This window comes from Panthera onca, chromosome A3 (genome assembly GCF_046562875.1).
Source record: "Panthera onca isolate mPanOnc1 chromosome A3, mPanOnc1 haplotype 2, whole genome shotgun sequence".
Lineage (NCBI taxonomy): Eukaryota > Metazoa > Chordata > Mammalia > Carnivora > Felidae > Panthera > Panthera onca.
This window is the reverse complement of record NC_138341.1, coordinates 81393290-81409463: the sequence shown is the minus strand read 5'-3', so window position 1 is coordinate 81409463 and position 16174 is coordinate 81393290. Positions and strand designations below refer to the sequence as shown.

Sequence of the window (16174 nt, the reverse complement as noted above, 5' to 3'; positions counted from 1 at the left end):
GACTGGTTTGCAGTTTTACAGGCTCCCAGGGGGCTCTTTCCATGTGAGGAGCTGGAATCCAGTGAAGTACTGTCTTTCATTTTGAACTTGAGTCTGTGGAAATGTCTTGCTTCACTGACCCTTTTGACTCTCACATTGATTTCCATTTTGCAAAGGAAGTACTATTGCCTTACCTTATTTATTTATTTTTCTGTGATCCTTGAATGCCTCTAAGCTCCATTTCCTGCCTTTAATTATGTACAGGGTCATTAAACAAAAGTGTGGTTGGCAAGGTGGTTGTGACTGTAACAGTATAAGGTGCTATCAGGCAGCAGGCTGCACTTAATGAAATTTGGCTGGTAAACTGGTTTGTGCACCACACATGAGTCTTGTTGAACAAGTTTAACAGCCTTTCTGCAACTGCCTCTGAGCAGGAAAGGACAATTCTTTGAACTTCATGCTCAGCCTTGTTTTTTACTTCCTTTCTTCAAAATCTTCAATGTGGGAATGGAATAGTCTTTATCTGTGACTAGTTAGAAAAAAGGCCTTAGGGACATGTACGAAGAGTTATTGTCAAGGGGCAAGATGTGAGGTAAATGTTCTTTGTGGTTTTATATATTTCCCAAAATGTCTTACAATAAGAATGTATTTATTTTGTAATCAAGAAAAAAAAAAACCAAACTGCTTTAGAAGGGTAAATTGAGACCAAACTTCATTATTTTAGGAAAGATTTTTGGAAAAGATATTCTTCATAATTGGTTCCCTTAATGTGATTTTGGGAGTACAGGCAATACCCATTGGACTTGTTAAACACAGGATGTCAAAAGTGATAAATTAATAAGTCCCAAACAGGAAGTCTGCTGTTAAAGTCTGCAGGTACCCGAGTGCTCTAGGCTGTTTAAGGACTTTGGCCCAAGCAGATAGTTTCTCAACAAAATTGAGAGTTCAGAGATGTTTTGTCAAAGGATTTTGGTTCTTTTGAGGAAGGTGAAACAGGCAAGGGAATATAGTTTGCTTCTGTTACATTTGAATACACCAGGGTCAGTATAACATAATTTTGTGACTTTTTTCTTTTTTTTTTTTAAGTTTATTTATTTATTTACCAATGCAGGGGGCAGAGAGAGAGGGAGAGAATCTCAAGCAGGCTGCACGCTATCAGTGCAAAGCCTGACTCAGGGCTCGATCTCATGAACTGTGAGATCATGACCTGAGCGAAAATCAAGTCGGATGCCCAACTGACTGAGCCACCCAGGCGCTCCTGTGACTTGTTTTTCTAGGTTTTATGGGTTAGGGGATGGTTCTAATCTTTATTGGTTAGGGGTCCCTGGAATCTAAGGGAGGAAGTTTCAGGATTAAAGTGAGTACCTTGAAAGAGAAGGGAATCCTGCCATTTCAACAGTGTGGGTGACTTGAGGACATTCTGCGGAGTGAAATAAGCCAGTCACAGAAGGACAAATTCTACATAATACCACTTCTGTGATGAGTCTAAAATAGTGAAACGTATGGAAGCGGAGAATGGAATGGTGGTGCTAGGGGCTAGAGGGAGGAGAGAATGGGGAAGAACTAGTCAAAGGGTACAGAGTTTCAGTTACACAAGATGAGCATGTCCTAGAGGTCCAGTATATAGCATAATGCCTGTACTTAACAATATTTATACTTAAATATTTGCTAAAAGGATAGATCTTATGTTAAATGTTCTTATCACAATGTTATATATTAATAATTATAAGAGAGTGGGAGGAAGCTTTTGGAGGCGATGGATATGTTTATGGCATAGATTATGGTGATGGTTTCATGGGTGCATACTTCAAACTCATACATTAATTATGTATACCTTTTTGTAGGTAAAAAAAAAAAAAGGGTGACAAGTATCTGGAAAGAGCTGAACAGAATGGGAAGGACAGGTTAGCACGGGGCTAGAACCATCAGGATGGTGAGCACGTGGTCCTAGAGCACTTGGGTCCCATTTCATAGCCATTGGGAGTGGCCAAAATTGACATATTAGTGTCCAGGGAAGAGCTATGGGCAATCCTGGATTGTGCTGGGCTTGGCAGTAGAGGTGGAACAGGTACCCATCCCCATCCATTCTGGATGCCCCTAGCAGCTGGCGTTTCATTTAGAGATGGTATCAGGCCTTCAAGTCAACTTCTTTGTTACTGTACCCCTTACCTCTTATTTTATAGCCTTGGATCATCCCTGTACTATAAGGATTTAATCCTAATTGCTTTACATAATCATCATGCCAGAAGACCAGATAAATGGATGGTCAAGTGGATGGAAATGATGGAGAATTTTCAAGACAGTGTTCGTTATATCCACGGCAACATGTGTCTGTTAAGGCAGGGAAGTCACTGTGTTTGGAACTGGCTGTCATGATGGTGTTTTGTGTAGGATTCTTGTTGTCAGGCACTTCGAGCATTACGTCACCCTGTTTGGAGGTTCACTATGACAGGATCCTTATGTTCGGTCTGAGCCAAAGCAGGCAGCTTGGTTCCCATCCAAGGATTATTTATGGAGCCTCTAGAAGAACGTGTCAGAGTTCAGCAGTGTGGACCCGGAGTGCATTTATGTTCAGATGCATTTATGATTTATCACGTGGGGAATGGAGTTAGGAAAATTGTTTTTATATTTACTTTAGGAGCCCCACTGTGGACATTTCTGATCATTAGAATTGTCATGCTTTTTTTTTAAATTGTGGTAAAATACACGTAACATAAAATTGACCATCTGGACCATTTTTAAGTGTACAGCTCAGTGGTATTAAGTGTACAGTTCACATTGTTATGCAACCATCACCACTGTCCATCCCCAGGGCTCTCTTCATCTTGGAAAACAGAAACTCTGTTCCCACTGAAGAATTTTCACAGCTTTTGAGTGAAGGCAAAAAGGATTCTTTGAGAGTCCCTTAATTCCAGTGAGAACAGGACCGAATGGTCTGCACTTGTAACTCCTCTTGGCTGATCAGAGCTACCCACTGTACCCACCATCCTCTCTTGGTTTCCTGGGAAAGCCTAGGTTCATTGTGTGGCTCTCCTTGTCCCCATGGGACTGGAATGCAGTGTGCAGGTGAGGGCATGGTGGCTGCCTGTCCTGTTCTCGAGAACTGGGACCAGAATCCCTCCCTTGTGGTGCCCTTGAAGCTCTCCTCCGGACCTGCACTTGCTCCGACTTGTGTTGTGGATTTGGCAGGCTCTTCCTGTCACCACGATGGGCACGTGGCTGCTGTGTTAGGCACTTCGTTACAAAGATGAGCTCATCAGGTGGCCGGCTCCCGAGCTTCCCGCGTGATTCAGTTACCCTGTGGCTTTGCCCACCAATTGACTGCACTCTGAAAATAGCACCATCATCTCTCGGTTTCGCGGAGATTTGTGGGAATCATAAGGGACTCACACTGAGAGGTATATTGAATTATATAAAATGCTTTGTAGAAAAAAGTCAGAGTCTGGTAATTTGGATTATGAATTTTACTTTGAATAGGTAGAGCTTTCTCATTGGGAATGCAAATATCCCCAACATTTATCTTCTCTTTTCAAGCCTAGTAGAAAGGACTTCACATGATCTTTTACGTTATTTATTACTTTTCACAAATAAAAGTTTTTTTTTCCTTTATTCTGGCTCTTTATTTGCCTTTTCTCCTAAGTCTCCAAAACAGCAATACCAGCCAAACCAAACAGCCCCAACGTGAAGACAGACCTTGAGACCAAATTAGTTTCCCAACTGTGGATTATGGTGTTGAGCTGTGGTGCACTGTGGGTGTGCCATCACATCGATGGCTTAGGTATAATGATGAGAAGCTTTTTACTGGAGTGAAAGAATTTTTTTTTTTTTTTTTGTCATGGGGCTGCTGAGGTCTATTCTAAGCCCAAAGCCATTAGGGAGACCCGCTTTCTTCAGTGCAGGGGGTAAAAAATAGACTGTTTTCTGTTTTTTTTGCTTTCCTTAAAATGCTTTCTGTGGGGGTTGGGTGTTGCTGTGTTTTAAATGGGTTTTACTATGCGAGGGTGTTGTTACTGGTGAGAGCAGAGCAGTTTGTCACTGCTGCCTGTGGTTAAGTCCCAGGCCCGACACAGAGGTTGTTATATAAACCAGGAGGCAGTGGGAAGGCTTCTCCAAGTGTCCTTGTTTGTTCCATGTCAGTAGCTGCCATTTCGTCTTAAACTCGGTACCACCCATGTGCATGAAATCCAGCCAGAATGAAAGATTTGCAGCATTATCACTTAGAAGCAAATTATTCATAGGCCCCTTTTGGGCCCTAATTATAAAACTTGTCACTTGACATCTATCTCCGCCAGAGTTGTTATTCTAATAGCCTAAAAATAGGAGTGTTGCACTCACTGTGCCGCCAGGAGGGTTTTCCTGTAGAGCCAGACAAGCCATATGGAGCTGCCACAGAAGGCAGACCAGAATGCTCCATGCGAGCTGCCCTGCATTTGGGGGGATTTGTTCCTGGAGACAGAGCCAAGACTCAGCCAGTCGGGGCTTGGGAGAGCAAAGTCAGTCTGAATGTAGTTAGAAGTGTAGGTTTGTGGATGGCGGAGCATTTCTGAAAATAATTGTTACCCTGTCTTTAAATTTTTTTTTTAATGTTTATTTTTGAAAGAGAGAGAGAGAGAATATGAGTGGGAGAGGGGCAGAGAGAGAGGGGCACAAGAGGATCCCAAGCAGGCTCTGCGCTGACAGCAGAGAGCCAGATGTGGAGCTCAAACTCAGGAACCGCGAGATCATGACCTGAGCTGAAGTCTGACACTTAACCACTGAGCCACCCAGGCACCCCTGTCTTTAAACAGCCCTAGAGCAGGGGAAGAGGCCTGTTTTGGAGCTGGAGCTGGGGAGGGCCCAGTCCTTAGTGCTCAGAGCTTTAGCCACTTTATCCCTCCCTCCAAAGGTGGCCATGAGGATTAATGAGAAAACAGACTTCAGTATTTTTTCTTTTTTTTTTTTTAATTTTTTTTTTTAATGTTTATTTATTTTTGAGACAGAGAGAGACAGAGCATGAATGGGGGAGGGTCAGAGAGAGAGGGAGACACAGAATCGGAAGCAGGCTCCAGGCTCTGAGCCATCAGCCCAGAGCCTGACATGGGGCTCGAACTCACGAACCGTGAGATCGTGACCTGAGCTGAAGTTGGACGCTCAACCGACTGAGTCACCCAGGCGCCCCAGTATTTTTTCTTTTTAATGAGCCTGAGTCTGCCAAATAAATACTGCCTCAGAGCCATCCATGTGAGTTGTCGTCAGCTTCCTTATAAAAAGATAAGTAGGGCTGCATACCCTGTTAGGAGCTATGCGTAAACATTTTGCCATCTATTTACCTTATTGATATGTACGTGTGTATATATTTTTGTCTTTGACCCATTTGAAATTTGTGGACATCATACCCTATTTTCTAATGACTTTGAACGATTTCTTTGCCACACTAACCATTTTCCTTCACCATTCAGCAGAGATTTAAGGATGCTTTTTTCTTTCAGATGTTTCGTTTCTCCTTTTGGTTTTCCTACTGAGGACTCTTACTGATCTGTCTCCCACTTGTGTGTCTTCTCTGCCATATTGGACCCTTGTCTGCTGTTTTTGTGTTCGTGCTGTGGTTGGTTCCACCCTGAGTGCTCTGGTTTACCTCGGATTCAGAGCCCCTGCCCGCTCCTGGGGTTCCTGCAGGGGCAGTCTGCATTTGCGCAGATGTGGAGTGGAGGGCCCTTGTCTGCAGGCGGACACTGACTCACTCCCCTTGTCACTTTTTTAAGATTAATTTTTTTAACGTTTATTTATTTTTGAGACAGAGAGAGACACAGCATGAACGGGGGAGGGGCAGAGAGAGAGGGAGACACAGAATGGGAAGCAGGCTCCAGGCTCTGAGCCATCAGCCCAGAGCCCGACGCAGGGCTCGAACTCGCGGACCGCGAGATCGTGACCTGAGCTGAAGTCGGACGCTTAACCGACTGAGCCACCCAGGCGCCCTCCCTTGTCACTTTTTAAAAAAAACTAAACTTTATTTTTTAGAACAGTTTTAGATTTACAGAAACACTGTGAAGGTAGTATAGGGAGTTCTCATATACCCCACACCCAGTTTCTCCTATTGACATATTAGCATGGTGTATTTGTTACAACGAATGAACTGGTACTGATGGATTTTGGTGGTAGGCAGAATAATGCTGCAAGCCTGCGAATGTGTTAGGTTCCATGGCAAAGGGGAATTAAAGGATGTAGATAGAATTAATTGGGTTGCTAATCAGTGGACCTGAATATAGGGGATGAGCTTGGATTATCTAGGGGGGCCCAATGTGATCACAAGGGTTTTTAAAACTGGAAGAGGAACTCATCCTGGTGTTGCTGGCTTTGAAGATGGAGGAGGGGACCGAGAACTAAGTGAGGGAGCTGCGGCCACTCGGAGCTGGAAAAGGCAAGGAAAGGGGTTCTCACCTTGAGGCTCCAGAAAGGAGGCTGTTGACACTTTGACTTTAGCTCAGTGAGATCTGTATCAAACTTCTGACCTACAGAACTATAAGGTAATAAATTTGCTTCTTTTAAGCTATTGTGTTTGTACTAACTTGTCACAGCAGTGGTAGAATATAAAGACAGTGATTGTTAATTAAAGTCGGTGTTTTTAAAAAAAATTTTTTTTAATGTTTATTTTTGAGACAGAGAGAGACGGAGCCTGAGTGGGGGAGGGGCAGAGAGAGAGGGACACAGAATCTGAAACAGACTCCAAGGTCAGAGCTGTCAGCACAGAGCCCGACGTGGGGCTCGAACTCAGACCGTGAGATCATAACCTGAGCCGAACTCGGACGCTTAACTGACTCGGCCACCCAGGCGCCCCCTAAAGTCTGTGTTTTATTCAGATTTTGCTGGCCTTTTAATTACCCAGGATCCCTCTCAGGATACACCTCACATTTAGTTGTTGTCTTGGCTGTGACCGTTTCTCAGACCTCCCTGGTTTTTAGTGACTTTCATAGTTCTGATAGTACTGGTCAGGTATGTTTTCTGAGTCAGGCATGAGGCTCATTCTGATGTTTGCTTTGTCTCTTCAGACTGTGTTTTCTTGCCTTTCAGCATTCTTTGTCATTGTTTTTGCAAGCCAGGCATAATGTAAGGAGTAACAAGAACTGAAGAAATAGTTCTTTAGTGTGAGTTTTATGTTATTTTGTCTAGGACTTGGGCTGTTGGTTTGCTGTAGCCACAGATGCCCCAGGTTTTCTGATTCCTCAGGTGTCCTTGCCTTGGTCTCTCTCTCTGTCTTCGGGCTTCTTTTAAGAATGAGCTCCGGGGCGCCTGGCTGGCTCAGTTGGTAGAGCGTGCGACTCTTGATCTCAGAGTCGTGAGTTCAAGGTGCACATTGGCCTTAGAGCTTGCTTAAAGACATTAAAAAAAATACAGAAACTTGAGCTCCTCACATGGAGTCTGAGAGTCTTCCAGTCCTTCCCAATGTCATTATGCCAGAACCTGTTGATGTGGTGGTAAAGTATGGGGAGAAGAAGCACCCTGTAAGTCTTATCAAAGAATCTTGGTCTTTCAGTGGGTCTGTGTCCCTGGGATGTGCTCTGGACAGTGTTTCTTGGACGCCTCCCTTACCCTGACCCCTCCCCCTTCACCAGGTGAGACCAGAAGGCTGAAGGGGGCTGGAGTCCCAGAAACGCCCCTCCCCCAGCTGGGATAAGGTTCTGGAGAGTCTCCATCCCTGCCGGAGAGCAGGCCCCTGTTGTGGAGAATGTTCTGGGAGATCAGGAGAGGTTTTTCCTCGCTCTTCATAGTGAGAACCTGGTAGTAAAACCTGTACAGGTAAAACCTAAGACTGTGGCCATCAGGAGTCTCCTACTCTCCTGCTAGTCCACACACTCAGCCTCCCAGCAATTTGTCAAAACCTTATTGAAGTGTTCTATCAGTTGATGGCCCCAGCGGCTTCTGCTTCAGGTGAGTGATCTGGGCTGTGACTTTGGATTGTCCCCTCTCTCCAGATTTCTGGGTTGTGATTTTGACCTGTGCCCTTGGGTCTCTGATGGGTCCCAGAAAAGCCGCGGATATTCAATTTGCTCAGCTTCTTATCATTAGGATGGGAGTGAGGACTTCAAATTCTTTACGCGGGGGAGCTGAAACTAGAAGTCCCCTCTTTGCTTCCTTGTTGTCCTCCCCACCTTCCTACCAGGTTGGTTGTGTTGGTATAAAACATCCTGACCATTGCAAAAGCTCCTGAGTCTTGAAGAGAAAAAAAAAATCACTGTTTCCGATCAGAGAGACTGCTTCTGAGTTATGGTGACACCAAGTCATTGCCCACCCTTCTCACTTCCTCCTTTTGTTGCTCAGGTTTTACTTATTAGCAAACCAGATAGGGGTTCTACAACAGATCTCTTAAATTGGGAAATACTGGGTCTGCATGTGGGATGGGTGGGGTTTTTTTTTTTTTTTTTTAGCACCTTTCTACTTTCCTTCCATCTGCTTCCCTATCACTAACCCCCTCTAAGCTTTGACAGGCAAAAATGTTTTATCAATCTTACACAAATACGGCTTAATCTTTACCCTGTCCTGCCTTCCTGCCCGTGGTTTTTTTTAAGTTTCATTTTTTAATTTGCATGTGAGAGAGAGTACAAGTGGGGAAGGGGCAGAGAGAGGGAGATCCAGAATCCTAAGCAGACTCATGCCCCCAGTGCAGAGCCCAATGGGGGGCTCGAATTTACAAGCCATGAGATCATGACCTGAGCTGAGATCAAGAGTTGCTTAAGTGACTGAGCCACACAGGTGCCCCCCACCTGTGCTTTTGATCACAGAGTTCCCCTAAGCAGCTGTGCAAGTTCTGTGTTAAAGTAGCAGCCCCTTTATTTAGCTGACAGCTTTCAGGCCCTCTCAATTACATGTAAGTCAAGAGCAAACCAGTGAGGGGCGCCTGGGTGGCTCAGTCCATTAGAGCATCCAACTCTTAATTTCAGCTCAGGTCATGATACCAGGGTCACGGGATCAAGCCCCACTCTGCACTGAGTGTGGAGGCTGCTTAAGATTCTCTCTCTCCTTCCGTCCCTCTCCCTGGCTCACGCACATGTGTGCTCTCTCTCTGTGCAAACAAACCAGTAAGACAAAAATTCTGAGCAGCCTAAGGAATAACTGCTATAAAAACTCAGGCACCCTTCCTTCTTTCCCTAAAGCTGTTAATGGGGACAGATCAAGGTAATTGTATGGGTGGGGTGGATGGTCAGTTGGAGCCTAGATAAGGTAAAGAGGGCATCTGTCAGAAAGGGGATAGAATTGATCAGATAAGTAAATATATTAAGAATAATGGAAGCCAGGTTCCTCATGTTGGAGAAGAGAGTTGCAAATATGGAAAGAAACTGGAATGACCCTGGTATTTGATCGCAGTGCTGGCATTGGATCATAATTGGAAGTTTTTATGTATAAAATCAGTATAAAAATGAAAATGTCAATGAGTATATGTGTGTATACATACATAAACATGTACCCATACATATGTACATATATGTACAGTCCAGGTTCTGTCCACTGAAAGGTTCTGGGAGCAAGCACCCCCACAGCAGTAAGTGTACTTGGCTCCCAGACCTTGGCTTTTAAATACCATTCTTCACTAAAGGAACCAGGGCTTCTTGGAGAAATGGCTGATGCCAGGGCTAGAGCAGGAAGAATAAAGGGTGAACTTGGATTATTTGCCAGAAAGTAGAATAATGGGGACACGTCCAAAGGACACAGAAGCCAGCTTGAAGGGGTACCTACTGGCCAAGTCAGAGACAACGTGAACATCAAAATAATCGTCATACTAGATTGGATAAGGTAGGGAAACATGAAACCATACTGCTAGAAATAAACAAGTTAAATTTAAGGAGGAATGCAGTTTCAAAGAACTTCACAGAATACTTGTTAATTACAAAGGGAAAAAGGAGTAACTCTACAGTGCAGAACCCTGGCAAACGAGTAATGGGACAATACGAAATCGTCTGCCACCTGGTGTGTGGGTGTGTGTGTGTGTTTGCTGTTGATTCATGATGATATTCATTACAGCAGAGTGATAGACCTTTACTTTGTGTGCTTTATGGTCTGTGAAGGACTTCAATATTTTATTTTCTTCTCACGGTCCCCTTCTGGAGTGGGCAGGGATTATTTTTCTACCTTTGAGGATATGATATAATAACGGTAGTTTTTACAGCCAGGCAATAGTCTAAGAACTTTGAATGTTGCATACATTAATTCTCACAATTACCCTATAAGGTAGATATACTGTGATAATTCCCTTTTACAAATGAGACCAAGGCACAGAGAGGTTAAGTAACTTGCCCAGTGTCACACAGCTTAAAAGTTGGGAAACTGAGACTTGAGTCAGACATTCTGACTCCATATTTCCAGCTCTTATTTATAGAGTTGTGTTGCCTCTGTAATTGAGATGCTGAGGAAAGGAAACACTTAGCTAGGTTAGGTGACTTGTTCAGGGCCCCTTGTTCCCGTGGTTGTTGGATTCTGCAAATCTGTACTGAGTGCCTGTTAATGTCAGGCCCTATTCCAGATGCTGGGTGAGTGGTACTAGGCAGCCAAAGCCCTGGGCCTCCTGGAGCTCAGGCTCTTGTGAGGTGAGTTGAAGAACTGGACGTGAGCCTGCTGCCTTCTGGTGTCAAGTCTAGACACAAAGCGAACTGCCTTGTTTTGCAGGGAGTGGGCAGCTGGTCGGTCTCTGTGCTCAGTGGTGCACTTTCTTTTTTCTTTTGAAGGTCGCCTGGTAGGTGCTCTGGATGCAGTGCTGGATTCCAATGCACGGGTCGCTCCATTTCGAATTCTGCTTCAAGTGCCTGGGTCCCAGGTTTATTCTCCCATAGCATGTGGTGAGTTACTGAGTGGATCAGACGTTTACTGGGCCATAGCCACTGGTGAGTTTTGTTCCAGTTGGAACATTCCAAACCTTAAGGTCTAAGCATGCTGACTATCTGCATGTTGGTGAAGCTTGAAGGTAACTCCTTTTAGAAACTCATCTGCTTTTATGAGTTCTTTTTTTTTTTTTTTTTTCTTTTCTTTTCTTTTTTTTCACCCATCAAAAACACATAAAGGCTACAAGCTTGGGCACCTTAGCTTGGGCATGCCAGGCTTTTGCGTGGTGTGCTGTTCCAGGGTGCTGTATATTGTTGAGTATGAATGGAACCCTTTTTTCCTGAATCTTGTTTCTGACATAACGAATGCCTTCCTGGGCAAGTGCACCTATCGTAATGGTACAAGGCATGGGGGTGGGGGGGCGACTGAGGGCTGTGTCTGACTTAGGGTAGTCTTCACCCCCTTGTTCCATGTTTGTGCCGCATTACTGGACTGCTGCACCCCACGGGAATTTTGCAATCCCCCCCCTCCCCCCGTCCTCTTCTTCTAGGATTTCAGTCCTCCTGCACCGTCTAATGCTCTACTTGCCTCTCCAGCACCTCTGGGGCTGGGAATCAATCATTACATCTGAGAAGCCCCTTCTATTAAAAAACTAAAGCAAGATGTGTCTTTTTAACCACATGAGTCATAAATGTTCACCTTCTAGAAATTAAATTGGTAAGAGAGAAAGAAAAGGAAATCTTCTGTACCCCTTTATCAAAGTGCTGGTCTCTCTTCTGAGTACATGTGCTAATACACACAGAAGCTTCTAGTTTGGGTTTCGAATGGTAAACACGATGCATGTTCAGTATAATCCATTAACCTTTGACAAGTTCAAAGAAGAAAATGTCTCTCGCCTCACATCCTAGCCACCCAAAGCAACCTCTGGCCACACTGGGTTCACCTCATTGAGACCACTTTATACTGTATTTAGGACAGGTACAACAATAGTTTTGAAGATGGTCAGAAGTACCTTTGTAAAAATGCAATCTATCTGACAATGCTGTTTTATAATAAAAGTGTTATGTTTTTACTTGATTTCAATAAACAAGAAGCTGAAGTAAAACCAGAGAAACTTCAAAAATGTTTCCTTAACGTGAGAGCTTATTTTCTAAAAGGTTCATCTAAGACTAAGGGAGGAGATTTGTGAAAGTATCACAGGGTTAGGATTGTGGCTTTTTAAAGCAGTGTTGCAACTCTGACCATGTGTGTTGACTCCCCAGCCTGGAAGACAAGGATGCCAGCCTTCATATGCTCCAGCCTTCATATGCTCCCCCCTTTCTCTCCAGCCTTTCATTTAAAAACGTGTTACTATTAACTTGACGTTGTAATTTTCATTCTGTCTGCCACCATGCTGTCCTCCGTTCTTTGGCTTTGTCCTGTATTTAAATTGATCTAATGCTTTTACTCAGGTAGGGCTTTCCTAATATCGAATCTTTAATTTTGGCTCATCTCTTGATTGACTAGATTACAGTTTTCTTACCTCAGTTATGTCTCACATTTGTAAGTATTTGTCCCTTGGCTTTGGACTTGAATGATAATTCGGCTGGGTATGATAGTCTCCAGCCATCTAGAGTATAGTGGCCATTGCTCCAGAGTCTTCCTATATTTAAAGAGGCAATGGGAGAAATCTTAGGGTGGCCTTTTTTTCCCCTCTCCTTTTTGTCCCCTTGTGGGCGATGTGCTTTTTTGCACCTGTAACTGTCTAACCCTTGAAGTTAAGTAGTTTAGTAACTTCCTTGGTTACTGCTTTGAGCACATTGTCAGGAACTTGATGTGCTCTTTTAGTATGTAGATTGAGGGGCACCTGGCTCAGGTGGTTAAGTGTTCAACTTGGCTCAGTTCGTGAGTTTGAGCCCTGTGTTGGGCTCTGTGCTGACAGCTCAGAGCCTAGAGCCTGCTTCAGATTCTGTGTCTCTGTCTCTCTTTTCCCCTACCCTGCTCAAGCTCTTTCTCTCAAAAATAAAAATAAAAACATTAAAAAAATATGTAGATTGAGGGGCGCCTGGGTGGCTCAGTCGGTTAAGCATCTGACTTCAGCTCAGGTCATGATATCACGGTCTGTGAGTTCGAACCCCGCTCTGTGCTGACAGCTCAGAGTCTGCAGCTTGCTTCAGATTCTGTGTCTCCCTCTCTTTGCCTCTCCCCAACTCATGCTCTCTCTCAAAACTAAATTAAAAATTTGAAAAAAAATTTAAAAAATATGTAGATTGATTTCTTTAATCACTTCAGGAAATTTTCTTCTTTATATGTATTTTTAAAAATGTATTTTATGTTCCATTTATTGGAATCCCTGCCTCAAAGATCCTTTATGTTGGAAAGCTATTGTCTACTTTTCATTCCTGTTTTTCTTGATTTGTCTTTTCAACTTGTATCCTCTGTGCTGTTCATAATCCTTTCCAACAAGTTCATAATTCTGTTTTCAGCCCTGGATCCCACACTTTGCTTAACTTCCTCCTCCTCTTGCTGTGTTTTTATTTATTTTTTATTTTTTTAGTGTTTATTTTTGAGAGAGAGAGAGAGAGAGAGAGAGAGCGAGGGAGCATGAATGGGGGAGGAGCAGAGAGAGAGGAAGACATAGAATCCAAAGCAGGCTCCAGGCTCTGAGCTGTCCACATACAGCCCGACACAGGGCTCTAACCCACAAACTGTGAGATCATGACCTGAGCCGAAGTCGGACGCTTAGCTGACTAAGCCACCCAGGCGCCCCTTGCTATGTTGTTTTGATCATGATTTTCTTAGGTGTCTGCTCGCCCTTTCATGTGTAATTTCATCATCTCATCTTCATGCTCTTGTTTTATTGAAGTCATGTTCTTAACTGTCTTGGACTATGAAGCATTTGTGAGAATTTCCCTTTCTTCTTTGAGGGTTCCGTGTTTTTTTTTTTTCCCTAGGGCACAGTCTCTGTCTTTTGAACACTTTCTGTTCATCTGTTGATGCTCTTTTGCTGTCAGATGTTGGCTTGGTTGCTGTGCTGTTCCTCTGCATCCCTGGACATGCTCATGCTTGGACATGGTTAGCTAAGATTGACACTGTTATTTGTACCAATGTTGTATGACTTTCTGACTGGTATTTAGGGGACAGAGCAGAGAGGACAGGTGTGCTGCTGGGCAGGATGTGGGATGTGAGGCCGCAGGATCCTCTGACTTTCTCCAGTTTCTTTTTGGTATCTCTCCTCTCACTCTGCCCCAAGCCAAAGAGTTGGTCTTGCTCTGGATTTAGAGCTGTTTATGGGAACCTCTGGAGTTTGTCTCCTCACTAGGCTGGCTTCTGGGGAGTCTGTGGAGCAGGGACCCTGCTTAGATCCTGCATCTCTGTAGCCTGGGAGGTCTACAGTAGCCATCTGGGGCTCCCGAAGCACTTTCAGACCACAGTGAGTAGATGGTGGCACAGCACTCAGCCTTATGGCTGTGGCCTAATTTACTCATCCAGTCCTTTATTAGATACTTAATTGATTCTGATGTTTCAGCATTTTCAAAACTTAAATGAACATCCATACACTTAAATATTTCAGGATGCTTCTTCATCCTCAAAGTCCATTCACGTGAAATGTTGGGTGACTGTCACGTACCAGACATGTGCTTGGTGTCAGGGTTCCTTGGTGAGTGTGTGAGGGGAGTTTTCCTCCACCTGGAGTTACAGGGCCCTGGGGGATACAAAGAGCAACCTGGAAGTGGCAGGTCCAGCGGGCCCGAGGATTAGGAAGGTGAGAGGTGGCAAGGCCCTTGACGAGCACATAGTAAGGAAGTTCTGTGTCAGGGGCGTGTACTTTCTAAGGCCATCTGTACATATATTTGCCAAGCTGCATGCTGTAAAGGTTGTAGCAGCTTACGCTTGCTTCCCCTACACCCCGTCTACCACTGGCAGTGTAGTTCCGAGCAGGTTGAATTCCTAGAACATTCTTTCTCTTGAGCCAGGATCTCAAGGATCTGCTTGTTTTAGTCTCCACTTGGCTGAGTATTTGCCTTGGACCTGACCCATGGCAGGTCTACAGATGCTTCATGTTCTTGTGCTGTATTGCCCACAGAAGGTCCCCTGTGTAAGCAGCGGTTCTTTCCAGTGCTGCTTTTCTTGGGTTAGGGAAGAGAGAACGGGGAGGGGCTTGGGCTTGTGGTATTGATTTAGATACTTAGGCCTCTTCTGGGAGTTATGTGGGCATCCTGCACTGTGATATTGACTCAACCATATTTAATATTTTATTGTGTCTTGAGCATTGAGAAAGGATCCCTGCCCAGGGTTTTAAGTCTCAGATAAAGCACAAACAAGAACTGTAGGAAGGGCCTGGGCGGCACCAGGACGTGGGCAGGGACAGGAAGAGTGGCCTGCAAGAACGATTTATATCTTCATTTGATTTCGGCTGTTTGCACGGCAGGATGGGGAGACATAGGAGAGCTTTTGAGAATAATTTTTTTCTTCTATTTGCTTTTAAGCAGAGGTAGAAGAGCTAGGTAGAGAATGCCATGGGTGAGCAATATTATTTGGCAGCAGATCTGTGGATGATTGTGGTTAAAAGAGATAAGCAATAAGTTGTTACTATTTTTTAACTGACATGCCATGAATTTCAAGGCTTTATGGACTTTACTGGCCTCGCTGGATAAAAGACACATGATGAGAGTGAGCACTTGTTTAGAAGAGGGTGAGGAGGACTATGCCCTGTCTTTCAGGTTGGAGCTCAGATGCCCCCTCCGAGAGACCCCACACACACCCCCTGCCAACCGCTCCCCCCACTCTGCCGGTGGAACCCCTCCAGCACTTACCTGTGCTGTCACTCAACTTTCTTTGTTGTCTACCTCTCTAATGAAAATAAAAGTTTTCTCAGAGTCCTGCTCACCACTAACCCTCCAGTGTCCAGGGTAGATAGAGCCTGGTATTAAGCAAATAGTAGGTGTGCAAATAAGCCAAAGCAGTCAAGTAGGGACTCCATCTTTAGGGATGAGTAAGTAGTCGGTTACTCAGAAAAGGTGATGGGTTCAGCACGTCAGTGTCCTGTATGTGAGGAGTGAGAGAGGGGGCATGAGGTCACAAACAAGACTTCTCGGCCCTTTCTGAGAAACCACAGCAGGGAAATTCTATGGCTGGGTGAGGGCCTGGGTCAGGAGCTCTGTAATGAGCCACCAGCACCATTGACAGTAGAAAAACTTGCGAAAGAGGGATCTTGCTTTCTTTAAAAACAGAGGGGCGCCTGGGTGGCGCAGTCGGTTGAGCGTCCGACTTCAGCCAGGTCACGATCTCGCGGTCCGTGAGTTCGAGCCCCGCGTCAGGCTCTGGGCTGATGGCTCGGAGCCTGGAGCCTGTTTCCGATTCTGTGTCTCCCTCTCTCTCTGCCCCTCCCCCGTTCATGCTCTGTCTCTCTCTGTCCCAAAAATAA

The 16174-nt window shown here is 44.6% G+C and overlaps 1 protein-coding gene across 9 annotated transcripts in view; it reads left to right on the top strand.

The window, feature by feature from the left end:
* The window catches only part of TBC1D8 (TBC1 domain family member 8), a 112037-nt gene that overhangs the window by 30313 nt on the left and 65550 nt on the right, over positions 1-16174 (top strand). For 4 of the 9 annotated variants that reach the window (XM_060608752.3, XM_060608760.3, XM_078444371.2 and 1 more), the window contains exon 2: positions 10674-10829. The exons of 1 other annotated variant lie outside the window; for it this stretch is intronic. In XM_060608752.3, the coding sequence (XP_060464735.1) occupies positions 10674-10829 (156 nt within the window). Of the gene's footprint in view, positions 1-7844; positions 7885-10673; positions 10830-16174 lie in introns of those variants that run through there. 4 more of the 9 variants (XM_060608778.3, XM_060608769.3, XM_078444373.2 and 1 more) reach the window with 2 other exon arrangements.